General features: G+C 43.7%; 2 protein-coding genes and 1 long non-coding RNA gene across 7 annotated transcripts in view; 2 read left to right on the top strand and 1 right to left on the bottom strand.

Annotated features, from left to right (window-relative positions):
- Positions 1-21,002, top strand: part of PAMR1 (peptidase domain containing associated with muscle regeneration 1) — a 57,839-nt gene extending 36,837 nt beyond the window's left edge. For 2 of the 4 annotated variants that reach the window (XM_068945489.1, XM_009688440.2), the window contains 6 exons: positions 9,796-9,966; positions 12,717-12,929; positions 14,505-14,571; positions 16,744-16,976; positions 18,396-18,691; positions 19,961-21,002. In XM_068945489.1, the coding sequence (XP_068801590.1) occupies positions 9,796-9,966; positions 12,717-12,929; positions 14,505-14,571; positions 16,744-16,976; positions 18,396-18,691; positions 19,961-20,497 (1,517 nt within the window). In that variant the 3' untranslated portion in view covers positions 20,498-21,002. Of the gene's footprint in view, positions 1-9,765; positions 9,967-12,716; positions 12,930-14,504; positions 14,572-16,743; positions 16,977-18,395; positions 18,692-19,960 lie in introns of all 4 variants that reach the window. The other 2 variants (XM_068945488.1, XM_068945490.1) reach the window with 2 other exon arrangements.
- Positions 14,597-26,157, bottom strand: LOC104152876 (uncharacterized). 2 transcript variants are annotated; one of them, XR_696074.2, is made up of 3 exons: positions 25,658-26,157; positions 18,344-18,396; positions 14,597-16,474 (listed from the first exon to the last, which is right to left on the bottom strand). It is a non-coding gene; the product is annotated as an uncharacterized lncRNA (long non-coding RNA). The 2 variants fall into 2 exon arrangements; XR_696075.2 differs by lacking the exon at positions 25,658-26,157 and adding an exon at positions 22,801-22,931.
- Positions 24,405-26,579, top strand: part of SLC1A2 (solute carrier family 1 member 2) — a 102,258-nt gene continuing 100,083 nt past the window's right edge. The window contains exon 1 of the mRNA XM_068945494.1: positions 24,405-24,563. Within this exon, the coding sequence (XP_068801595.1) occupies positions 24,547-24,563 (17 nt within the window). The 5' untranslated portion in view covers positions 24,405-24,546. The remainder of the gene's footprint in view (positions 24,564-26,579) is intronic.

The raw sequence follows: 26,579 nt of genomic DNA, 5'->3' as shown, positions 1-26,579 counted from the left end.
GTGAGCATATCAGCCCCCCTGTTGCCCTACAGTCTTCCCCTTGAGCAGATGGTGGTCTCCTCTGCAGTGTGACACTGTAATGTTTTTCAAGGAGGACTTGTTCTAAATATTAGTTCTCGCTGCTGATAGAGAAAGCGAACGCTGAGGATTGTTGGGATTTCACTCAGCCCAGTATCCCATGCACAAACAGGTCCAATTGTGTAATTAAATAGGCCATCCAAATACCGGAAAGGTTGTATCCAGAAACACAGCTTTCTGAGGGCTAAGAACAATGCTGATAAAGATCAAGTGGCTAATTGTAAGCAACAACCTCCAAATTGCCTCCGGATGAATAAAACACAGTGGGTGATCCAAGCATATTTTCACATGGATACTGTCTCATTCACAGAAGCAGGGAGCTGGAAAACATCAGGGGTGAGTTCCAATTGGCTGGAAAGGAATGAAAAGATTTGGGTTTCGGTAGGAATTACATCATAGTTTTATGTAATTATTCCTAGCTGGTGGAACCGCTGCAAAAGCAAAGAGGCCCAGAAAGCAGGACTGGAAATCTGCTATCTCTAGTACTTGGGGTTAGCTGATCAGCTGTTGTTATGATTTCTTTTGGCATTTCCAGGATTAATGTGAAGACTGGCAAAATTCAACAATGAGAGGAGCTTTTGAGCTTCCAGGACTCTTTCAGAGGCCAGAAATTAAGGCCAGAAATCTATGTGGTGAATTGTCTGTCCCAGCATTTCTGCATGAACTGTGGCTGGAGCTGGACACAGAGATGGGAGAAGGTGTCCTAGGACATCCCAAGGGGAACCCAGGTCCTTTGAAGCAGGTGAATAAGGGTAGAGAATATATCCAAAATCCTCGCTGATTGGCAACCTGAATGGAAGCTACTGCAACACCTGCACTTCTTTTGAGGAGGAATCCTCCTGGGACTTCTCCAGGGCTTGCATTTGATACTAAAGGTCCTCAAAGACATGTAGATACTTATTTGCTCTTTTAGCAACTGAAATCACCATGACGTAGGCACCTTTGTGGAGCTGGCTGTATCTTAGCCTTGCCTGTGCCTGTGGTAGGGTAGAGATTGGCTTTATCTCTGGCGCCCTGCATGAAGCCTCAACCGCTTGGTGCTGCATCTTGGTGACAGGCCTGACACAGTTCAGTGCGGGTGTGCAGCTGTAGCTGTTCAGAGTCTCCCTGTTCTTGGAGGTCCAAGAGCACTTATTCCAGAAACTGCCATCACTATGAACAGCTCTCTATCACAGTGGTTTCCTTGCCTTTTCCTGTACAGTGTCTGCCTCACTGTTTGCACTTATTTTTCCCTGGTTTGAGAGTCTTGCCTTAAAAAAATCATTTTCAGCCCAAATCTTTAACATGCTTGGCTTTCCTTGTTCATTCTCCTCTAATTTCTGGTTGTAAAAATTGCAGTCACACTATTTTTTCACCTCAAACCCAGAGTCTGCCAGCTCCAAAAAATAAAAGCTCTGAAGCGCAACCAAGAAGACAAGTAAGCAAGCTAGACATCACCAGGCCCCCTCAGACATGGCCTGTGCACATGGACTGAGATCGCCTGTCTTCCAAAGTGGTTCAGCTCCCAGCATGCTGTTCCTGCTGCAAGGAAGAATGACTCTCATGTTGCAAAGCTGAAGCCATCTAGCCTTGCTTGCTGACTGTCGTTCATATCCAGGTCTTGCCAGGGTCTAGACGAGGACAGCTGGGCTCGTTGTTAGTGCGTGGCTTCCTAGTCAGCAGTGCTCTTCAGCATAGGGAGGTGAGGTAGTTCAGGAAGGTGGTGGCAAGAAGGTTAATGCCCTTATAGTGCCACCTCTGCCCTGCTCCCCGCTGCAGGACCTCATGTAACCCATGTAGCTCATAGCAGACTTATGATATGCCCACGGTCCAAGCATGGAGAGAGGTCTGAAGGGCTCTAGGCAGAGATGAGTCTCACTAGCATGCAGGGACTCCTAAAGCATCAATCTGGAGTCGGAGCTCCTCCTTGGTCATAAGAGATGTGCATCACGGTCTGACAGGACACACAGAGGGGGTGCTGCCTTGTGCAGAGGAGAGAAAAGAGCCACCATGCCTCCAGATGGCAGATGCTGGTGGGCTTTTTCATCAGATCCTTTGCCATAGTCGTATACTTTCTTGAAAGCCCTGCTCAGTGCTTAAGGGAAGTGATAACAGTCTGGAGCACCCTGAGCCATGGCCTCCAGAAATCCCTCACTTCATTACCTCCTTGAGGACAGAGCTGTTCCAAAAACATTTTGACAACAAATATCCTTATGCTTTTAGCTAAAGTTAGTCTCCGTGGGTTTATATGTTAGGCATTAACCGTCTCTGGGCTGCTATGCCAACCTGCAGCAGGATTATGTCTCAGGGGAGCCATGTGAGTCCTCCCCCACATCAGTTCTGTTCTGGCAGCAAATCTGGTGAGAATCCCCTCCTCCCTGGGGCAGGCATGCTGGGGAGGGGGGGATAAGTGTGGGAATAAATGGTGTCAAAGATTTACATGGACTCACAGAGCTCATGGGCAAGATTAGGGAATAGGCTCTGTCAAGAGTGAAGATGACAATTTCTGTAAGTCGGAATCTGAAAAGCTTTTGACTGTGGGGCTTTGGAAAGGGCATTGCAATACCTGCCAGTAACTGCCAAGCTGTTCACAGTTGGTTCCTCTCTTAGCTCCTGTGTTTTGCATTTGGGGACACTGAACTATCTCCTCCCGTATAGCTTTATCACCTTAGTACAAAACTCTGTTGCTGTGAATGTTGTGTAGGATTACATGATGGTATAATTATTTAATGCTGGTTCTGAGCAAAGCTGGGGTAGCTAAGAGTAAACTTACTTACTAAGAATATCAGGAGATAGCAGCTCTGTTCCTAGCTCTGCCACTGACTCCCTGGCTTCAGGTAAAACCCTTAATGTCTCAGTGCTGGTAGCTTCCCCAGCAGTAAAATGCACATAGAGACTCATTTTATAAAGACTTTGGAAATACAGACATTATAAACTTTAAGAACTGTTACAGGATGATGTGCAGGTAGTAACCTAATCAGACGTGCCCTCAAAAAAAAAGTTAAACCAAGAAAAAGAGTTTGATCAACTCAGAGACTTAGAGGCCAGAAGTCAAACCTGAGGAGATTTACCACTATTGACTATAGCAGGGTTGGCCATAGGCAGCGATTGCAAGTATCACTGAGCTGCCTGAAGTGCGTGCAGGGACTCCTGCTGGCTGGGACTTTTCTGTTAGAATGGCTTCCTAGCAGTAAATGCACTTTTCAGGAAATTTGACATTTTCTGCTGGAAATGCATTTTTTAAAAATTTGCTTTCTTGGTCAGGAAAAAGAATCACTTCCACTTGTACAGAGTCTGCCTGTCACGCTCCCTCTAGCAGCAGCATCTTGGAGCTGTGATTCCTGGGGCTTCCAGGTTTGCTGGCTCCAGAGCCCCTTGCCAGGCAGACTGCCCTGGAGCCAGGAGTCCCAAAAGCTCTAGATCCAAAACCCTGGCACCGAGGTTCCCTGAGCAGCCTTGCTCTGGCTCCGGGGCTGCTGTGGCTTTGAGCAGCCACGCTGGGTCATGGTACCATTGCCAGAAAGAAATAATATTGTTTAGGCTTTCTTCTGACAAAGTGAAATCTGTTTGGTGATAGTGTTTCAGACTTTTGTTTCTGAGGATATTCATTTAAATTTCTATCAAACCTCAGTCAGGCTCTCTCTGACACGTTAGACCAGTTTGGACGAGGATGCTGGCCAGCATCCTGGGTCTCAGAGTGAGTCTGTACCTCTTTCACTGCAGAGCCCATATGGTAGGAGCCATAACAGCGGAAGCTGCTCTGTTCCCCTGCTCATTACCCAGTGCAGTTTCTGTGGCCAGTGTTTGGCCTCCACTGAGCCTGCCAGCACACCTTATGTGAAAGCAATATTACAAGTGCACAGAAAAATTTTCCCCAAAGCCACTAGATAGTCAAAATGTGCTATATACATTAGCACAGGTCAACCCAAAGCCAAACTCTGACTTGGGACTATGCAACAAGATCAATTTCTTTAGCAGCAGCAGCATTAAAAAATCCTGCAAGCTAATTAAGAACAAACAAAAATACAACTACAAGCTCTTGCACCTATTGTTTCAGGGGGGCAAAATGGAAATGCAGACCTTGCCTTAGTACCACCAATGAGAAATGAGATTTATTTCAGGCATGCAATATATTATTGAACAGGATATGCAGAATTTAGAGATTATGTATGATATGTGTGAGGGGGCATATATTATTTAACAAGGAAGTGGGTGAGAGGAAGACAGGAGAAAAAATGGTATTCATTTAATGAAGGGACCCTGGAACAAGAGCAAATGACGATTCCATCAGGCAGGATTTGAAGGACATTGAAGAGGGAAAAGTGCAGCTCAGGAGATCATCTAATTTATCTCACTGGTGATAAAATGAGCATGAAAACTATTTCTAAATGGCAAATAATTCAGATCTGAGGAATGTCTCCTACATATAATTGAAAAAGGAGAGGAATCTGCGCTGTTTTATTAATAATGGAACATTTTTCTTAAAAATTCAGGAACTTAACTGTTCATCTATTCTAGCTTTTCTCTGATTGCAGAAAGTTATATGAGACAGAAATACTTTTTCGTTTTCCAAGACAGTAAGGTATGAGGCAAGAAGAGTAATAAGTTTTATTGGGAATCTGTGAGTTTGTATAACAGACACTTGAGGCAGCTTTGTTTTTTTATTCTCTCTCTAATAACAGGGCTGTCACAACTCAGCGTTTCTGCCAGAGGTGCCTGTAGCCACCTAGTTTTATGCCTTCCTCATTTCCTCTCTCATGAACTGTACAGAGCTGTATCAGGCTAACACTTGCCTCTAACACTAAAGTGACACGGCTTATCTACATGCTTCTGTACATTAATTGTGGAACTTCTCAGGAACATTATGTAGCAAAATATGGAAAAATTAAAACTGAAAAAAATCCTTTAGCTCACAGGGTGCTTACTAGTGCAGGCCTGTTCTCTCCAAAATGTGTTCCAGTGTTTTTTCCAGTTGAATTTGCAGTTTTCAAATGCTGAGGCTTATATCTTCTCTACTTGCATCCTACTTTGCACTTCAAATATTTGTCAAGGAGACTTTTATAGACCTTTTCAGTAAGAATTCTCCCATTCTTAATTTTTTCCTGTCTGGACACATCTCTTTGTCTTTCTTTAAACATTTTGCTGTATCGTCCCTGGTTTTAGCTTTCATATTGTTGTACTTATTAGCTTTTACCTAGCCAGGGTGGGCATTCTTAGCTCTTAGTCTTTCCTCAGGCTCATATTTCTCTCTCGTTAGTTTTACATTTCCCTGAATTCTCTCCAGTTTTTCCGTAGTTTTCTAGATACAAAGTCCCCAGAGTCAACGCAGACTTTATAGGTGTGATGACACCCATAGCATGAGCAATAGGCGCAGCCTCGGCCTCAAACCCAGACTCTCTGGGTTGGTGCAGCCATAGGTTGCTCAGATATTTTTTTGCTCAGATTTCTCATAGTAGAAGTTTTCTGGATTCCCAGTGGCTTTGGTCTGCTGTTTGTAGAGAGAAAGGTGCAGAGACTGCAGCCTGAAATCCCTGACACTCACCTACTTCCAATTTGGCAGAGTTGTCTCAAACCTTATGGTTTGGAGTGAGTCTTATTGACTTCATGGTACATTTCATAGATAATATGCAGATAAATCTGTTTGAAGTGCTCTGCCTTGTCACTTGCTTCTGCCTCTGTCTGCCTTGCAAAGTGCACTGAGAGGAAAGGTAAGGTAATTAACCTTATGAAAGGCTGCACAGTGACTGCAGTTCAGAGGATATTGCACTGACACTGGAGCAACGCTTATCATGCCTTTAAGTAGGATAAGACCTATAGATTCCAGTTCCTTCTTTAACCACTGGTGAGTCACTGAGAAAGTCCTCCTCTGGCTTATCAAGGCAGATTTTCCTACTCTCTCCTCTCTTGTTTTGCTACTGACAAGTAATGCTTTGGCCAAACACAGCACAAACCGCAAGTATTCAAGACACCCTTAAGGTAGGAAGCTAGAGTTGCAGGCAGGGCAGTAGGAATCACTAATTTCATGTGGAACAGAGCAGTCTCACCAGTGGCCCAGGAACAGTGGGTTGGACCAGGCACAGGTATAGCTGAGGGCTGATACCAGGAGGGATGGGGATGACTGGTTGTGGTGAGGGCTGGGCAAGAGATGGCAGATGCGAGGGGATCCAGCTCTCACGGCTGTGGAGCTGGACCAGCCAGAATACTGATACTCGAAGATACTCAGTAGATCCAGGATCAGGCCTGTCCTGCTTAGGCAAGTGAATCTGACATTACAGCAGATCTCTAACAGCCTAGAAACTAAAGAAAACTGGGTCAGCTCAGATGGCTGGATTTTATGGCTAGTTTGTGTAACTAAAGGGTAAGGGCAGAGCTAGATATGAATGACAGGTACAAAACATTCCATTTTTTTCTTTCTTTTTGACCTTTGAGAAACGTCTGTTGGAGAGCTGGGTATAGTCTTACACCAGAGAGAATGTTCAGTAAAATATGTCAAACAAAGGAGGCTGTCCTAAAATTTGCTGGAATATACTGCACAACCTGAAAGATGTGAGAATCTGTCAAATTCATAGTCTTGATGGGAAGCCATCCACAAAAAGAAAAGAGAGAACTGGATGAGGCACACAAGGGGCTAGGATTCCCTTCACAATAAGCATTCAAAACTTCATTGCATGAAGTGTTCGCAAGTGAAGGGAAGTGGTGCAAAAGAGCTGCCTGAAATACAATAGGTAAAAGGGATAAAAGGCAAGTCAGACTGAAGGAAGAACAGTTTGAGAAACTCAAACTCAAAGCAGCAGAGGAAGGTACTGCAGTAACTTTATGTGACTTTCAGGCTAGATAATTTAGGTCAAAACAGAGAGCTCAGCTGTGGTAGTGGGATCCACGGAACACCTCAAGGTTCAAAACTGGTTTAATTTTTTGAGAGAAAAAATGAACTTATGAAATGAACCAAAGACAAGATAAAGTGAGTGGCTAACACAGTTAGCCACAGCAGACTCACAGTTTAGAGAACAGGACGCACAATGAGTGAAGATCCTGTTCTTACAAGAGAACAGACAGCCAGCAGATAAAGGCATGGGTAATAGAAGGGACACATCTATTAATAATATTTAGCTGTTTTGCAACAAGAGAAACCCTGCAGTGGCTCTGTGACATAAGTAGACAGGAGCTAATGCTCATAACATCCCTGGGAGCAAAGGGGTGTTCTCATCTGATGGATACAGCAAATGAAGTAACTTACCCATGGCCACAGTTGTATAGCTTTGATTAGATCTCATGATCTCTGCTCCAGTCCATTGTTCCATTACTAAACAAATCTCTGCACAAAATGCTGAATTTACCTCATAAATGAAAACAGAGTTGTTCCAGCTAGGTCACATTGGCACAGAGAATCTAAAGAAAGCCCAGCAACCAGTGCAAATCAAAAGGACTAGAAACTTCAGATCTTAATCATTTAGGAGACTGGACAAGATCAAATGCTTATAGATTGTGGGAAGAGAGTAAGTGTAGCTAGGTGAAGATTTTCCCAGGATGGACCTAGAACACAAGGGCACCAAAGCATTTCTCCTGTAGAGCTGGACCACAAGCAATACAGAAAACCTGTGTTTAGGAGAAAAAGAAGGATTCTCAGTGGTCCACATATGTTTCTAATCTTTTTTTCATTTGACAAGTTGAGTGTGACTATACATTGAAAGAGAGAAATAGAAATGTAATGAAATAAATTGGTGTTCAAAGAAAGATATGAAGGGAGTGACTGGGGGGACAAATGTTTTGAGTATTTAAAACTTCTAGAAAATCTATGCTCCCATTATTTCCTTTTCATTTGTATACGTGTGTATATACATATGCAGATATGTATGTATGTATGTACATATATGTGTGGGTATGTTTTGCATGAAAAAACATCGTGTTATCTAGGAATGAATTTTGTTGAATTTTTATCATTAGTCTTCTGCTGATGCAGAATGCTTGCAGCCAAGAGGAAATGCTGAGCTCCTGTAACTAGATGTGTTTTGATCTGGAGTAGTAAGTCTGGGCCCCTGTCTAATTCTTAAATGTTAGACAGTTTTCCTTTTCAAGGCTTGTGCTTAGTAGTGCACAAATGATTCTGCCAACTCATTGTTTGATGTCTGTAGTAATCTGCAAAATGAGAGGAATTTCTGTGGAGCCTTGTTCTTGTGAATGCTTCTACTTTAGGCCTGTTACTCACTCAGGAATCTTTTCCTATGTGAATAATTGGATGGTCCACACTCTGTATAAATAGATGCATTCATGGGTGCTCTGAGTAAGGATTGCAGAGCTGAGGCCTTAGAAAGGTTTTTCTTCTTGTAGTGAAAGGATCAAAATTTGGCTGTAGGTTAGAAAGCAACCTTCCTTGTGTATCCAGATCCAGTAGCTAAAAAGCAAAAGAGAAAAAGAAGTTGCATTAGAAGAGTATAAAGCAGGAATGATCTCTGTAGCATTCATCTGTCTTTGACAGAGTACCACACCTCCCAAGTGAAAAAACATATGCCTAGATAAATCTTGCACTGAATCCCTTCCTGTGCAGTTCTCCACAATGAATGGAAGGGCAAAGTCAGAGACAGACAGGGAGATGGGTGACTGTGTAGATACTAAAAGCTGTAATTTCTTACACTGCTGCAGTTTCTGCATACACAACTTTGGTCTAAGAGTGATCTGGAGACGGTGAGTATGGCATGAGTGTTCTCTGTGTCTCACAACACAGAAAGCAGGGCATCAAATGCGACTGTCAGACGGCAAGCTAAAAACCAAGCCAAAGAAGGCAATGTATTTTTCGCACAACACTTAGTCTCTGGAACTCATTGCCACAGGATATTGTGGACCAAGCGTATAGACAAATTCCTGTAAGAAAGTATTCACCAAGGTATGTTTTACCCAAAGACAGCATTGTAGTTCAGGTAGTGCTTGAGCCCCAGACTGATGAATCTCTGGGGCTGCCATCGCAGGACACATCAGGAAAGTATTGCATATACTTGCTCTATTTTTATATTATTTTCTACACATCTGCTGTTTGCAACTGTTGAAGACAGGATTCTGTGCTGGATGGACCTTTCATCTGATTTAGTATGGCTCTGGTTTGATGTTGTCAGAGAAGTCTTACTTAGGATGTTTAATCTAATATTTACTACTTGCAAAAGTTAAGTACACCATTGTCTTTCAGTATTTTCCCAATAGTGCAAATCCTGTGGAAAGGGTAAATAGCACAGTTTGGTAAATATCAAGGTTCCTTTTTAATGGTGTTATGATAACGTTTGGTCTACACAAATAATGACGCTTTAATAGTTCAGGGAGGTTATCTGAAAATGTATATAAAAATGGAAACAAAATTGGAAAGAATTTCAATATAAAGGTTTTAAGGATCTAAAATTGTTGTTGATCAAGCATGGCAGTTCATTCAAAACCTCTGTTAAGATGGAGAGTGCTTCAAATATTAATATTGTGAGGAAATGAGAGTCCTAATGCTACAAATTCTTATGCACTTGGTCACGTCACGCATCTGAGTCATTACATTGAATTGAATAGTTCTAGTTATGTGTTGAAAAGTGAGCATATATGTGTGTGTAGAATTGAAGTCAAAACAGTTTTCTAAAGATTGGCATCTGTAATTTTGACTTCTATGCCCATTTTAACTGATTTTTCAATGTTCTAAATAAAGAATCATCCTAACACAGTCCTGTTTTTGTAATAAAGTGGATTTTTTTGAAATATCTGAACTGTCAGTGGTGATGTGTAGGACTCCAGGTGCTCCCGCTCATGGTATTGTGGAAGGAGATGACTTTAAATACGGGGCCCAGGTTTACTTCAAGTGCAACGCAGGTTACAGCTTAAAAGGCAGCCGTGTTGCCTACTGTCAGCTTGATGGGAGTTGGTCAACACATCATCCTGAATGTGGTAAGGTCACTTTAAGTTTTGATTCTTATCAAATGTTGCGGCCATTGTGTTCACATTAAACCAGGAATATCCAAATCTCACCTGAAATTTGGTAGATCCATGGCTTAGCATGATGTTCTTTTGTCTTCCTGTCTTTAAGAAGCAGTAACGATTCTGATTTTACTTTCCTGGAGCCCAAGCCTGCAGAACTTGCTTATAGCTTATATAAAGGTTTGACTGGAACGTCAAGCGACTGAAAAATAATTTCCTCAAAGACTGTAGGCATACATCCTCCTTACACACAGACTGACAATTTCCAGGACCAAAACCAAAAGAGGGCCTTCATGCCCTCAATTCAATGAATAGCTGCTGCCGTTAATACTGTATCTCTGATACCTTCTCTGCAGAAGTCTAGTGCATTCTCCAGAGGTGAATAAGGGGCTTACTGTATGAAGACTATACTCTTATTACAACAGGATTCCCATCCTAGAGCAAAATTTTTAAAGGAGAAATGCTTCTATCTCTTCTTGCTGTGCGAGTTTGCATGCCTACAGGAATTCTACCATTCACATAAATGCAGCTGTGAAATTGCAAACCCCTTCTTCCCATCCAAGAGACTTTTAATTTTTCTTTAGCTGTTTTGTATTGCAGAATTTTATTCCCAGATTCCAAAATCCTTTGTATCAGTTTGAAAAGTGCTTTCATAATGGTGTTATGGCAAACAATGCAAATTTTTGAGGGGAGTGTCATGAAACAGCTGTATATAAGTTCATCTGAAAGCGCAAGCAAAAGGCATTCTTCTGTCTAGAGAGAAAGTCTCCAGTTGCAATGAATGTAATACAGGTTTGTCCTAAAATCCCTGCTGCATGATGTCATTGGCTAAAGATCTGTATCTAGACTTGGCTATTACTGAAATGCTATGTGGTGTAATTTGGGTCTCTCCTTCCCAGATGGCTTCTTTTTATTTGTAATCCACCAGAGAAGTCATAACCCTGAACTCAGGGAAAAGATAATTATTTCTGAAGTTACTGATAAGCACAAGATGAAACGAGAGCATGGCTTCTAAAGACTTAGTATGTAGACATACTTGGTCAAGCTTAGGTACATTTGAAAACATGCGTTCTGCTCATCGGCTGATGTGTCTAAGCTAGATAACAGTACAGAAAGCAACATCCAAATGAAGCATTATGTGCTGGGTGATTCCCTGTATTCTTCAGCTGAGAAGTTATCAGTCACCTGTGGTTCACAAGTGAGAGCCTGTGAGGTAAGGGGGGGAAAGAGGGAGCTCAATTAAAAGAAAACAGAGCTCTGCTTCTCCCTTTCTCCTGGTTGCAAGGAAGTCCAGCTCTCCTTGTTTACTGTATATGAATCTTACATGGAAAGGTATGTAAGTACATATGTAACCTTCAGTATGTGCTGAAGTCCAATGCTGTTAAGGAAAGCAGTGAATCTATGCCTATGCCAGTTTTAAGAGCGTGTGCTCTTCATTTAAGCATGTGCTATTGTGGTTAGCTATGTGCTTACATGCTGCGTTGAGCTGGGCTCTGCCTGGGGACATGAGGATATGGGTACCAGTTCAGGGCCATACTGATGCACTGTTGCTGTGCTGCTTTCACAGGGATTTAAATAAAAGTTTAAGTGGTTTGTTGTATGTTGGTGCTTTTGTGAACTGAGGCTCAGTGGGCAGGCACGTCTGAAGCAATGACATAAAAAGGTCATTTCTGGACAACTGATACATGTCTCTGCCTTCTCAGGCCTCCATACGCAGAATAGCACCAACACTAACTGTCTAAACTAGACGTTCATGGGGTATCACGCAATGAGATGTTAGAGAAATTAAAGAGAATTGCATGTTACTGTCAGCCTGACAAGAAAACTAAAAGATGAAATCTAAATGGAGAAAAAAATGAACCTTTTTCAGCTTTTAAATGTAAAGAAAGAGCAGAGGGCTGAAAAATATAGGGAAAAGCATTTGTTAGCAGTACTTAGTGTAATCGTCATCTAGATGTAGGCCATAAATTTAAGTTTATTGAGAGAAAAAAGAACAACAAATAAAAAGAAGAGAAAAATGTTGGGAAGGAGGAAGTAAAAGAGGTTTTATAGGCAGAACTTCATGTGAATAAGCTTTCCATATTAAATTTTTAGTATCAGTAAAAATATATATTATGTTCTCTTTAAATTCCAATATTTCCCTGGATTATTGAGATCTCTCTCAGTGCTAAGAAACCAAAATGCAACCAAACATAAAAGTAAAATTAAGTAGTCTAGTTTTATTATCCAAGTCCAGTGAAGTTTTGAAAGTGCAGAAATGGTAAAAGGATGCCAAAGGCCAGTTCCCTGCAAATATTACAAGTGCATCCTGTTAGGCACATGAAATAGCCCTGTGTAAGTTAATGGAACATTAACATCATGTAAAGTCAAAGCTTCTTTTTCAGGATTATAAGCAAAGTTTGAGGGACTCTTACACTTTCAGCAAAGACTGAAGTGCTTATTATAGGCAGACATCTGTATTGAGGTTGGACTAGATGATCTCCAGAGGTCCCTTCCAACCTAAACGATTCTGTGATTCTGTGATTCTGTATTACTATCGCTCCTTTAATATTTGATCTTTTCTAAGACTGGGATCCCAGACAGGTTTTGAAAAGGCATCTTTAATTAAGTGTAGATTGTGTAGTAGCATCTGCATGTAGCGGCAAGCAGTCATCTGATAGGAGAAAATGATGCTGTGAACTTGATAAAATGGTTACTATTTTTTCTCCCCCTATCATTAGTTCTAGATGAAAAAAACTGCTCAGATCCTGGTGGCCCACTCAATGGCTACAGAAGAGTGGTAGAAGACACTGGGCTCTTGAATGGACGCTATGCAAAAATTGGCACAGTCATTGCTTTCTTTTGTAACAACTCATATGTTCTTAGTGGGAATGAACAGAGGACCTGCCAAGACAATGGAGAATGGTCAGGGAAACAGCCAATCTGCATAAAAGGTAGTTTACAATCTTTTTTTTTACAAGAACTCATAAAAACTGCTATGTTTTTACTAGAGTTTGTTTTATATAATTTACACTGGCCAATCAATCAGTTTTCCTAAGAGTAAACCCTGTGATTGACTCTTGATTCTGAGGCTGGTAGTTTGCCAGCTCTTACTGGCTGCTAAAATCAGCCCAATTCCAGCAGATGTTTTCATCTTTAAACACGGAGAGGACTTTTTCCCTAGACCTTTATTACCCTCATGTTAGGATAAAACTGTGTACGATCAAAATCAAAGAAGATCAGCAGGGAACTGAAATAGAAGGAAATAATTGTCTCATCAGACTTGCTGTCATAGGGCTCAGTTCTCCTCTCACAGTCCTTTTAAGTCAATGGGCCCAGTCACAAGTGTAAAGGTTTCTAAGGCCAGGCTTGTAGATTGCAGCCTCAAAGGCATGATTCAAAAAAATCACTTGAGGAGATGCTTACACTATCTGTATTCACCAAAACACTGAAACACATCTTTAAATGCTTTGCTAGAAAGGGAATTACACTGTAGACCTGGGGCTACTGAAATCATGTCTGGAGCCCTGAATGGATAAAGGAATTTGGGCTGGGGAACTGCCAAATTCTTTATCCCAAAGCAATTTTTTGAAACATATTTTAATAGATTTTCTTGTTAACCAAAGTAATGATAATATAAGGAAATATATCTGTCCCCTGGGGAATTTGCTTTATTCTGCCATTTTAGATGGAAATACTCTCTCCCTGAAGCATGTAATCATCTCCATTTGTGGACAGCATCTTTACTGATGTTAACTTTGATAGTGACACAAAGGTTAACATACACAGTAATGACAAAGAGCTAGATATTGTTAAATCCCACAGAACATGACTGCTCAGGCATACAGATGAACTACATCCTGCAAGGTTCCTTTTCTTCCACTGTGCGCAGCAGGGAAGAGATTCTGGCAAAGTCATTTGAACGGATAAAGCTGGATATTTCATCCTCCTCTTAAAATAAATTTAATAGGCAAAGTTAGAAATTCCTGGATTCCTTCTGCTCTTTTGTGTATATTCAGGTAACTCTGCGGTGTTCCTTTAAATCAGACTCGCCAGCTCCTCCCGAAGTGTCCACAAGCAAACAGGCTTGCAAAAGTCTGTCATACTGGCTTGCCTTTCTCTGTATGCCTGGGATTAGCTTTGTGTTGCTACAGAGAGGCACACTAAATATTTTACGTATAATTCCGTTTTTGAAAAAGTTTGCTCAGATTCCAAACTATCAGTTGTAGTGGTATAAACCTGGCGTTCAAACACTGACAGTGACAGCTTCCTCCATGGCTGAAAGTGCCCCATACAGAAGACGCTCAGTTGCTTCCAGGGTTGGGATAGATCTGGAGATCTGCGGGGAAGTGTTTTTCTAAAGCTTTAGGCTTTATGGCCTATCTTTATTTTAATGCATAGAAGTTACTGCCTCTTTTCTTAATTCAATTCACTATTGCTAGCTACAGGAAAGGGTGGAAAGGTATATGAACCATGACGTTTGGGCTCTGTATGTGGAAAAGCACTGTGCAACATTGTATTTTTTCTAGCCTGCAGAGAGCCAAAGATCTCTGACCTGGTGAGACAGAAAGTGCTTCCAATGCAGGTTCAGTCAAGGTGAGAATGCAATACCTCAACTATAGTTTTAAGAAAAACGTGACTGCTTTTTCCCTCCTCTCCTTTCCGCGCTGTGTGCTTTGGCCCGACTGAGCAGCCATTCCTGCAAAATGGTTGGTGTGAGCTCCGCTGATAACGGAGCAATGACAGCTGCTGGGAGGGGAGCTCTGATTAAGCGCAGGTTTGCAAGCTGCTGGAGGCAGCCAAGAAGTTATGCACAGTTGGAGATGTGCAAAGTACGGCATGATGCTGCAATAAGGCTTGCAAGCCTGTGACAGACAACAAGAACTATCTCAGAAAAATTCCTTGGGGCTACGGATGTGTTTTAAAATACGAAAACATGGCGTCTTAGTGAATAAGTGAGCGGGGAGAGCACAAGGAGAGAAGGGGGTATACTAGTGTAATCTGCTCCCATTAGGTTTCACTGTCCAAAGCAGTACAGTACAATTGATATAAAGTTGGGTTTGGGATGGGGATGGGGGAGAGGAGGAAGGCGAGTAGGATGGGAAGGAAGTAATGAAAAATCAGACCCTGTCTGGCTGTGCCCTTTTGCTGATTTCTTGAAATGAGCCCAATCTGAATCTTTCTGGTTATGCTGCAACGTTCAGGTTCATTTTTGTCCAAGTAATTATTTCTCATTTCAGTGTCTTCTTGCAGTGCAGGATTCATTTATTTTTAGATGCAGTGCAAGAACTGTCCTCATCTTTGGTCTTAAGAACAGCCATACCAGGTCAGAATAAAGGTCCAGCTCAAGCCCTATCCTGTCTCTGGCAATGGCCAGTAGCAGATGCCTAGAGAAGACTTTAGGAACAAGGCAAGCTCATACTTCCCGCAGATACTCTCCTGCCTTCCAGCTGTCTGTGGCTTAGGATCTTAGAGATGGCCCTGGGAAGCCATCAGGAGATTTTAGTAGCCATCAGAAGATTTTTTTTTTCTTAAATTCTCCCTATGCTTTTGAACACAAGTCTTCTTATGCTAAATGTTTCAGATTGCTTAAACCTGCTGCATGAGAGCAAATACACGTCCCCACTTCTATAGCACCATGAGGGCATCTCATATTTGTGAACTGTTTTTATCCCTTGAAGTAAGATTTCCATGTTACAGAATAATAGTGAGGCAAAGTATGGGTAAAGCAATAATGCAAGGTCACATGTAAGTAGGGAACTGGACCCAGACAGTCTGAGCACGAACACACAGCACCTCTCATCCCTCTTCCAAAATTAGAGAAACTTGCCATTGCTCTCATTCTTAATAACTTTTCCTTCCTTGAGTGCTGTCACATATCATCTCACAGATGCTATGTGATGGAGACAGTCTGTGTCTCTCTGTGACCAGAAATGGAATTGCCATGTGAAAAATCCATTCTTGGGGCTCTTCTAGATGCAGGCAGTACCAGAAATCTCCAGGGAAATTAATTTCCTGCTGAATTTTGCAGATGTAAATAGCTTTTTCTGGAGATACGTGCTTTTAAGCATTAGTGCAAGGGCCATGTTCTAAGTGATGAAGATTTAAGTATGGCTGTAGTCAACCTTATGGTCCATATCCAGGCTGATGCATGTATTTATTTTTTTAATTATGTGCCACGTTTCAGCTAATCAGTACAATTTCTAAATGGAAGCTTAGTGCATATTGCAATTATGAAGTCTCTGTGGTGAAGTAATTATCTCTGTTAATTGCTAAATCAAGAAACTTTATCAACATGATTTAATCTGAATCGATTTCTAATACTGCCTATTAAAATGTTCACCAGAGAAAAGATGCGTCTAACTCCTCTCTAGGGAGGACTAATGATGGCAGTGCCAACTTCCAGTGTAATTTCTGTATTAAAAATGTGATATCCCAGTCTTTTTGTGAATGGCAAGAACTGTTCCACGTTCAGAAGCAACTGAATGCAGTCCAGAAACTGTAAAATGAAAAACAAAAAGACACACAAACAGATATGTTATAGGCAAAGATCTGTATGTATATACATAGAAATAAGCAAAATAGCAGAGAGGTAAATGGAAATATTGCTGAACTATGTTGGAAAGATTTTTTGCCTTATTCTTTCACAAGCAAGCTAACTGCTTACGTTTTAAAAGGCTATTTAACACAACCAATAATAAATCTACGGTAAGGATTGTTTTTGTCGTACTATTATTATTACCTTGTACCCTTTTTGCATTGAAACAGGGAAACACCTTTGCATCAACTTTACTCATCTACATTCAGCAAGCAAAAGCTTGAAATCTATCCAACCAAGAAACCGGCACTGCCATTTGGAGACCTGCCTCTGGGGTACCAGCATCTGCACACTCAGCTGCAGTATGAATGCATTTCTCCTTTCTACCGCCGCCTGGGTAGCAGCAGGAGGACTTGTCTGAAGACAGGCAAATGGAGTGGGAGGGCCCCTGTGTGTATTCCAAGTGAGTCTCTAAGGGAAAAAAAAGTGCACATCTCCTGGTGGAGGGGGAAACAGGATGTATATTCATCTTAGATAATTAGGGAGTCCTAACACTGTAGAGTCTCTGTGCTTCCAGATGGGAAATAGGAGCAATAAAGCTTGCAAGATACATGGCTCTTTTTACCCACCAGTAGAACTTCTGTAGGTGATGGTAAAGGGATCAAGCTTTTGGCACTATAATTTGCCATCATTTTTTCTACTCTTTTATTGAGCAAAAGGCAAAATGGGGTTCTCTCATGTTTTGAAAATGTTTTCTAATTATCACCTCATGTTTTCCTGTTTTGTTTACTGCAAATGGGATTTTTCTTTCATCTCTGTACTTTGGCACACAGCTTAAGAAAACATCAAGGTTTAAGCAATAGAATGGAAAACCTGCATTTCAAAAAGGCCCTTCCTTTAATATACCCTGCTAAGGAAGGGCTCATATTGCAAAATGTAAGATCAGATGAAATCTTATCCGGAGATAGTGCATATAGTAAGTCAGGATAATAACATCACAGGATTTGGTATGACTCGCTACTGACATCAAGCAAACTATGGAAGTTTAGATCCTAAAACATCAGTTAGATCCTAACATCAGAAAGATTCTCAGAGTGCTCATCTGTGGTTTTGCTTTGAGATCATCTCAGGGGTTGAGAAGTATTTCATTCACTCCTTTTGGCTGTGGGCATGTAAACACTGTAACCCAAAAAAACCCATTTGTCCTGAGGGAAATGAAAAAATTCCTGACCACCTGCTGCAACCCCTTGAACTGAAGTAAACCTTTCCTACTATGGAAAATTGTACCCCAGACCTAAGCCAGGGTAATATGTTCCTAGAGCAAGGCATGGCTTTCTGTTTTCATTTTCCTTGAGATAGCTGTTGATTTATGTGCATTTGCTTCAAGGTTTTTGCTGCAAGAGAAGTCTGTCCTTGTAGGAATGAACGCAGCTGTGCCAAGGTCAGTTCTAGGAGATGACCCCACAGTTACTCTGTGACTGCCTAGGATGGGTTTTAGTACACTGCCGGTTTTATGGTGATTTAGTATAAGCAAGAGTCAGTGGTGTTCTTTTCAGTTCTTTATGTAGTTACCTCATTATAGTGCAGCTTGAAAAGGTTGTCATGAAAATTCACTTGCTCAAGTGCTAAATCCACATTCCTACTTTAGCCAGGAATTCAGATAATAATGGAAAAAATGAATGTCTTTTACAGCTATATAAAATATACTCATACTAGAATTTTGCAGGTTAAAGCTAAAGGTTAATAGGAAAGCTGTGCCTCATGCTAACCATTGCAGTTTGGTTCCTTGAGGCACATCCTAAGCAGGAATCAAGGAAGAGTGATACTCACATTCTTTGAAGAGGAAGAGACGTTACCTCACGCTTGGTTCATGTTTCCTCAGTCTGCGGAAAAGCAGAAAACATCACCCTTCAAAAGACAGTGACCTCTACCAGGTGGCCGTGGCAAGCGGCAATCTATCGGACAGCCAACGGGGTGAAGGAGAGCAGCCTCCGGAAAGGAAGCTGGATCCTTATTTGCAGCGGGGCCCTGGTGAACGAGCGCACTGTGGTGGTGGCAGCTCACTGCGTCACAGATCTGGGCAAGACCATTGTGCTCAAGACAGCTGAGCTCAAGGTGGTTCTGGGGAAATTCTACAGAGATGATGACAGAGAGGAAAAGGCCATCCAGAACTTGCGGGTAAGTCTGGTGGGAGTGGAAAATGATTAGCACAGACACATGTTCATCACATTCATCCTGTATGGGGAGAAAGAGATGATCCTTTGGACAAAATACTGTATAACACACTGTTCTTTGAAACGCATACCAAGAGAATCAACTGTCAGAACTATCATGGCACAAGGAGGGCACATGCTGCAGCGCATTAAATTTCCCTTACACTGCCCAGCTCGCATGGCTCCCCCTAACACTGATGACTATGAAAATAGTCCAGATTCCATGGGCCATTGGATCTTGACTGATACTGCCAGAAAAAAAGGAGAAGAGGTGCCAGCTACTGTCAATAGCAATTAGCATTATTTATAGGGAGACACCTGTGCTCTAGATCCTGGTTTGACACCATGAATACATTTCACATCTCAGTCCCAGCACTGAGGAGACTCTAAAGAGACTCCCAAACTCTAAAGAAGTTTGATTCTGACTCCAGCTGTAAAAATAGCACCTCAGGCTCAGCTGAGTGGTTTGTTTGAATTAAAACTAGAAAGGCTGAAGTCAAAATGAGGAGAAACACGGGAATTTCAACTTTGTCTCTTTTTTGGAGTGGGGAATTTGTGAGTTCATGAATGTATTTTATCCAGTGAGTTATGGTTAATTTGATTATTATTTTATATGCAGCTTTTTGGTTTCTTTCCCTAATTGCAGCTTTTTCTGATCTTCCTATATGTATTATTTTTTGACAGTCATTCCTTATAAGAATCCTATCTCTTCTTGTAGTGTTTCATCACGGTAACTAGCAGTAAAGTTTGGCCCCAGTATTCTGTTCTGTATTGCTACTGTTCTTTTGCGGGGGTGGAAGATAGGTGAAGTATGAAAAGAAGAAGACATTTTAATTCAAAACCTCTCTCCCCCCCAAAATTCTAATTCTACAGACCGAAGATGACATGGCAGCCAAAATCTTTTCAGTAAACGGTGGAAAATCTTGAACTCCCCACTTTGGTGAAGATATCTTTGATGGCATTTCATTAAGAGGGGTTTCACGCAATAAAAACTGGCCTGAAACCCAAGCCAAAAAAAAAAAAAGCCCCTAAGGGAAGATGCTTGATCTTTTTGCATGTTTTTGATTTGGAAGCAGTCATTTGAGTGAGCCCTGCGGTGAAAGAACATTTTGGGAGTAAAGCGGGGAGAAGACTGCAAAATAAGCTAAAATACATTGTAGAAATGTGGAAAGAGTATTGCTGATTTTCCACTGCTATTAACCCTACAATTCTTCCTACTCTGGTTCCTCCCCAGATTTCTGCCATCATAGTGCATCCCAATTATGACCCTATATTACTTGATTCTGACATAGCTATCATAAAACTCTTGGACAAAGCCAGAATCAGCAGTCGTGTTCAACCCATTTGCTTGGCATCTTCTCATGACTTTACTTCATCCATGGAGGATTTAAAAATAATGGTTACTGGCTGGAAGGTATTGTCTGACGTTAAAGATCCCGGATACAAGAACGACACAATCCGCATGGGAGTTGTTCGGATGATGGACTCACTGTTGTGTGAGCAACAGTATGAGGATAATGGGATACAGGTCAGCATCACTGACAGCATGTTCTGTGCTAAACAGGACCATACAGCCTTTTCTAATATCTGTCCTGCTGAGACTGGTGGGATTGCAGCCATACCTTTGCCTGGAAAAGCATCTCCTGAGCTAAGGTGGCACCTGATGGGATTAGTGAGCTGGGGTTATGATAAAACTTGCAGCCTCCAACTCTACAGTGGCTACACAAAAGCTCTTCCTTTCAAAGACTGGATTGAGAAGAACCTGAAATAAAAAGCTGTGTCTGGAAATGGCATTTTATAAATATCATAATATCTCTCACAGTCTCTACTGCGTTAGGCTTCTCATCCCAGTGATGAGCCAGGTGAAGGCAGACACCCTGGTAACTTGTCCTAAGATCAGCTGTTCCATCAGGCTACTCTTAACCCATGACAGAGGGTCTCAGTGCATGGGGAGTTTTGACGTATTTCGGCTTTCTCTCCTGGTGGGAGGATGATGCTGTGCTCCTGAGTTTTACATACAGAAACAGGACAGCAAGTTCTCACTGAAATTAATCTGTGGTCTCCCTTAGAGTCCCCTAGAAAAATCGACAGTGAGTCTTTCCCAAAGATCTGTGTGATAGAGAGGATTAGGAGGCTGGAAAGCGTAGCCTGAATTCATTACCATGGATGAGCTTGTTATGGTATGTGCTGTCTGTATTGCCATAGTACAATGTAATCTTTTTCCCTCCCAAGTACTTTACACATTTAAATAAACTAAGGTTTGTTTTTTTAACCTACATACCCATGTCTGACATTATTTAGATTCCGTGTTGCTTTATCTGTGTCACAGTCTAGGGCCTGTCTACTGCCCTTGCCTGTTTGCGTGTGCCTCTCACTTGGGACTCTTCAGGCATACTGAAGAGTTAGCAGAATTAGCACTCAATTCAATTACTGCGTAAATAACCTGCATCTTTTTTTTCTTAATGCATCCAGTGCTGCTATTGTTGTACATGAGCCATTGTAATGAAATGTATCTGGGGAGTTCTCTCCCACCTTGTACTCTGAACAGATGAAAACCTGACTTTTTAATCCCATGTGGATTATTTCAAAGACCTGTGAATGTCTTGGGAGAGGCTCTCCTTAAGACGTGGAAAGTTCTGGTCTCCATCAGGTCACAGATGTTTGTGGCAGAATAACTCCTCTGTAGCCTTTCAGCATGAAGAATAATGTTCGGGTCTGACTTTTAGCAGTCTTTCCTTGACTGCATTGTTTGACATCAAAGCGTAAGATTCTCCACTGCGCATGTTGTGTGGTGGAGAGACTTTGGTCTCCTCACGTTCCTTATCACCACCCTCTCATTATATCATTCTCCTGTTCAGTAGTGACTAAGGACTGGAGATAAGCCCTAGATAAGATTGGGGCGAGGGAGCAGGGGAATGTCTCCCATCAGTAATGACTCCTGGCTATATCATCTCTGACACCTGGACTTTGTAGGACCTCAGAATTATTACAGTGCCTAAACCAAGCTTAGAGACAACAGTTGGATGTGAACGCTGGGGATCTGATGAAAGGACTTGGTGCTCTCACGAAGGAAGACTCAGATTTCCTGAAGTCATGTTCTGCCTAGACTGTTGCATGACTATAGCTATTATAAGCTAACAAGTCTTTTTTCAGCTCCGATTTCTCTGATGCTATGAAAATCTTGTTTAAGAGTTTCTTAGGACTCAGTAGTTTCCACCTACTTACGAATCCGAAAATTACTGCTAAAAGGGCATTTAGTATGGGAGGCAGCTCCGCGTAATTTATTTTGCTTTCATGGGCAGAAGGACTTAATGTGTTATGCTTTTGCACTTCGCTTATTTTCACTGGCAGTAGGACAAGATGATCTGTTGCTTGAGTCCAAAAGTTAAGGGCTACAACCACAGTGAATTACTTCTCTGCTTATGTTGCTTGTCTCTCTCCTCCTGCCAGGAGATTATGCTTGGCTGACAAACTGCATGGCAACCACAGTAACAAAAACTCTGAATTAAATGTGAAAAATCAGATCTGTTTCATTCCTCCACTGGGAAGCACATGTGCCAAGGAACGTATGGTACTCCTACTCTGACAGAAAGGGTTAGAGGTAATTAGGTGACAGTTTTGGAGGGGGTTAAACTTGCAGGTCAACATGTGTCTCTTCCTGACATGAAAAATGAGGAATGAAATGAAAGAATGAGAAAAGAATATGGTTGTTTATTGGAGCATAGCTTGCTCAGTGAGAGCTCTTCCATGAGTAAATGAAAGGAGAGTCTCTGCTCTCCTGGGAAGAAAAATTCTCTTTCAAAGCAGAAACCATAAAGGTCTGTGACCTGGTTCTTTTCTCAGTTACAGCAACATACCTGCACTGCTTTACATAGCATTACTATTGCTCTCCATTGCTACAACTGAGATAAGAAAAGAATAGGCCTTAATGTTTTTTCTCCCCTAGGATTTGTCCAGTTGAGAGCTTTGTGGTCCACACGGGTCAGCAAAAAGTCTGTGTTAATTCCAGCCCTGTGTTAATTCTGGCTCTGACTCATCTCCTTCTTCAAAAGATCAGTCGGGCCTGGTACTTACTGGTCCTCTGACTTCTCAGTGTTGATTCCCTTCCCCATTTAGTTCCACCGCTCACGGATCTGGCAGTGGATAGCTGGAGGCTGCTGGGCTCGGGCAGCAACAATCCAGCAGTTCACTGGCTGTATATCACACAAAAGTATATTCTTGCAGAGAAACTTCTATTCTGCTTAGAGATTCTGTTCAGAGCAAACAGAAGCAAGAAGAAAGTTAGGTTTCACTGGCTTAAAATTTTAACATAGTTCTTTACAGAAAGAAATTAACTGCAGCATTTGGGTCTGCTTCTGAACCTTAACTTTGACGGTGCATGAATCCTAGATTCAATTCTGACTTCCCTATAAATGCAAATATAATGTGTTTCTATTATCATATGACATATATATTCACACATACACATGGATAGTCGTACACATACTCTTATGCACGCATACAACGTCTAGTCTTTGTAGGAATTACAGATAGAAACAGCCTCTTAGGCAGAGCTTGTCCATCCTGTCTGGCAGGTGATTCACAGTAGCCCGAGCAGAACAAGGCTTGAGATGTAACTCCGCTGAAGAGGAAAAACAGCAGAAGAATGTTTAAATAAATAAATAAATAAACCGAGCTGGAAACACGAATCCTTTTGATAGCTAGGATCTATTTTTAAGATGCAAAACTATTTCAAACATCGTTTTAAACCGGTGAGGATCTATGCCATCTGTTGGAGAAAGGGTGTGAAATAGCACAACAGGGACAGCAACGCATCTTCCCCCTGAGGAAAGGAGCTAGGCTTGCGGAAAAGGCTGTGGAGAGAGATGGCTATGGAAGAAAACAAACAAAAAAAATCAACAAAATAACCTCAGCTTTCTTCCTCATTCCAGTGCATTTGTGTCTCTCTCTGTATATGTTTTGGGCGGGGGAGGGGGCTGTACGTGTGTAAATTGCTTGTAAAAGCAGAGGCGTACAGATGAAAAATAGCAGCAAGGGCTGCTCGAAGGGCGCGGGCTCCGCGGGAGCGCGCGGGGCGCCCCCCCGGCGGCGGCGGGCGGGGCGGGGCGGGGCGGGGCGGGGCCCGCAGCCGCGGCAGGTGGGGCCGCCGCCGCCTGCCCGGCAGGGGGCAGCACCGCCCCGCGCCGCCGCCGGGCCGGGGCGGCCGCGTCGCCCTGGGGGGCGCTGCGGGCAGGGCGGCGGGGCACGGGGGTGGCGGTCGGGCCGGTGGGGTCGGCTGCTTCCTTGCTTCCCCCCCGCTCCCGGCGGCTCCGGTGCCCCCCGCGGCGCGGTGGGGTCGGGCCGCCCCCGGGCCGGGCCGGGCAGGTAGCGGCGGCGGCGGCCCTCCCCCCCGCGAGGGGCTTCTCCCCCTCCCCCCGGGCGTCCTCTCCCGCTTTAAATGAGCCGCTGGGGGGGGGGGGGGGATTTACAGCAGCAACAACGGGCAGTGATGTCAGCCCTCGCCTAAAATAGAGACTGCAAATCCACGGCGCGGCGGCGGCGGCGGCTAAAGCCTTCCAATCCCGCCGCGGCCAGCACCATGCCGGTGTGAAGTCGCCCCCACCTCCTCGCTGGCGCTCGCACACACTCGCACACGCTCACTCACACACACGGACACACGCCCGCCCGCCGGCCGCGGCGCAGCGGCTCCGGCGGTGCGGGGCGGCCGCGGGCAGCAGCGCGGAGCGGAGCGGCCCCAGCTCGCCGTGCCCCCGCCGAGGAGCGAGGCCGCCCGGCCGGGACCAGCGCGGGACGCCGGCCGCCGCCGCGGCTCTCGGCACCATGGCGTCGGCGGACGGGTGAGGGCAGCGGCGGCGGCGGCGGGGCGGGGGCTCCTTGGGCGTCTGGCTGTTAACGCTCGCCCCGGCCCGCCTGAGGGACGGGGCGGCGAGGGGAGCAGGCGAGGCGCGGTCAGGGCAGGCAGGGAGGGAGGCGAGAAGAGGAATGCGAAGTATGAGCCGCTGGGAAGGTTTCCCTTTCCCCGCCGTCCCTTCTTTCCTTAACCCCTGGAGGGCGGGTCAGGCTCACGCCACCTGCCTGGACGCTGAAGTGAAGGGCTAACTCAGAGCGGGGAGCTGCCTCTTAGGAATAATCACTGTATATATAGCTTGGGGACAACCGAGAAGCTTTCCCCCCCCCCCCCAACACACCCCTTCCCCCCTCCCCACAAAAAAAAAGGGCAACGGACATATCCGACTTCTCGAGGAGTTTTGCAATATTGCGTTTTTGAGCCAAATGTATTACAGCGCTAGCGAGAGAAATTCTGGGAAGGGCAAAGGGTTATACAAGAAGTTTAAAGAAAAACAAACACAGTTCGCTGGTGGTGAAGCTCCTGGGAGGGAAACCTTCCTCCCTGCCCGTGAAAGGACGGCGGGGATCAGCCGCGTCGCGGCTCCCCTGGGGCTGGGGGCTCGCTGGGTTTGCAGCGGAGCGGCTGGGAGTAAGGCAGGAAAGAAAAGGTTTCTTTGATCTCTGGTTGCCCTCTTATAATACTGGCTAGCATTAGGCTGCATCTGGTGTGAGCCTCCCCTTTATCCCTCGGATGTTGTCAGGTTGTATCAGTATGATCTGCTCTGGATGGGACTCTCTGAGGACAGAGCGCAAAAGGAAGCCCTGCCTGTACTGCTTTTGTGTCTCTCCGGCGGAAAGACTTGCTGAGCTGATTTAAATAACCTGACACATGTCTGGGGTGCGCGTGCACGCAGGTTTTCCCCGGCACCTGGGCGAGGAGAGGGCCTCACGCGCCGCTGCCTCGCGAGGGGGACGGTTGGGAAGTATTAGCGTCCTTTCCTTCAGGAGAAGGACGATCCCCCAGGCCTGACAGGGCAGGTCTCTGGGGCTCTTCGGGTGCGCAAGAGCTGTCACGCGACCATGGCAAAGGTAGCCCACTTACCGGTCGCCACTGTCTTGCCTTCTCAGGAAATTTTCTACTCCAGATTTGCACATTCCTGGTTCAGTAGCAGCCCAGCGGTTTAATCTGCTGTTTTGTGTTTCCTCTGGCAGTGAAATCACTTAACTAGGTATTGTCAACAAATAAACGGAGCCACGAGGAAGAGACTCAGGGACCGAGGAAAGGACCTGCAGCTCTCTGTGTGCTGTCCCTTCTGTTTCCTGGGACTACCCCAATTTTTGTCCCCTCTGAGAGCTCGGGTTGCCTGCTATTTCCGTTCCCAAATACTGGCAGTTGTTTCAGGCTTGTTTCGGACTGGTGGGGGAATAAGAGATGTGTTGTGCAAGGGTTTAACAAGGAGAGAGACATGACAAGAGAGGTGGCTGTGTTAGAGGGATTCGTCAACTTCAGACAGAAAGGATGTTTAAAAACCACCTCTCTTTCCCCACGAATTTGAAAGAAGTTGACTGAACAGGTGGACTAAAAAAGGTGAGAGAGACAGAAATAAAAAGGCTTCAATAGATACATGTTTTTACTTTCCTTATGGGACAGAGCTAAATTGTCAGTGTAATAAAAGAAAAACTTTAGCCTTTGCTGTCAAACTTTTTAGGAAATTCACCTAGACTAAGACAAGTGGAAACTGCTTACTTGGTCTGTTTCAAAACAGCTGATGCTTGGTGATAGCTGAGGGAGGTGTGGAAAACAAGTTGAGTGGGATGCATTTCACTTGTCAATCTCTTTTTACCAGTGAGAACCTCTTCCAAAACTGAATTGCCATCCTTCCCTCCCCTCAGGTAAAAAGCTGAGAATAGAGATAAGCCAACCTAAAGGCTCAGCAAACTCGGGCACCATAAGGATCATCAGGGAAAGTGAATTCTGGAGCAACTGGACCTGGCTCAAGAAAGGCTTTCTACTGGCACAGTGG

Source organism: Struthio camelus, chromosome 5, assembly GCF_040807025.1.
Source record: "Struthio camelus isolate bStrCam1 chromosome 5, bStrCam1.hap1, whole genome shotgun sequence".
Classification (NCBI taxonomy): domain Eukaryota; kingdom Metazoa; phylum Chordata; class Aves; order Struthioniformes; family Struthionidae; genus Struthio; species Struthio camelus.
The sequence above is the reverse complement of the archived record's forward strand: the minus strand, read 5'-3'. Positions and strand labels throughout refer to the sequence as shown.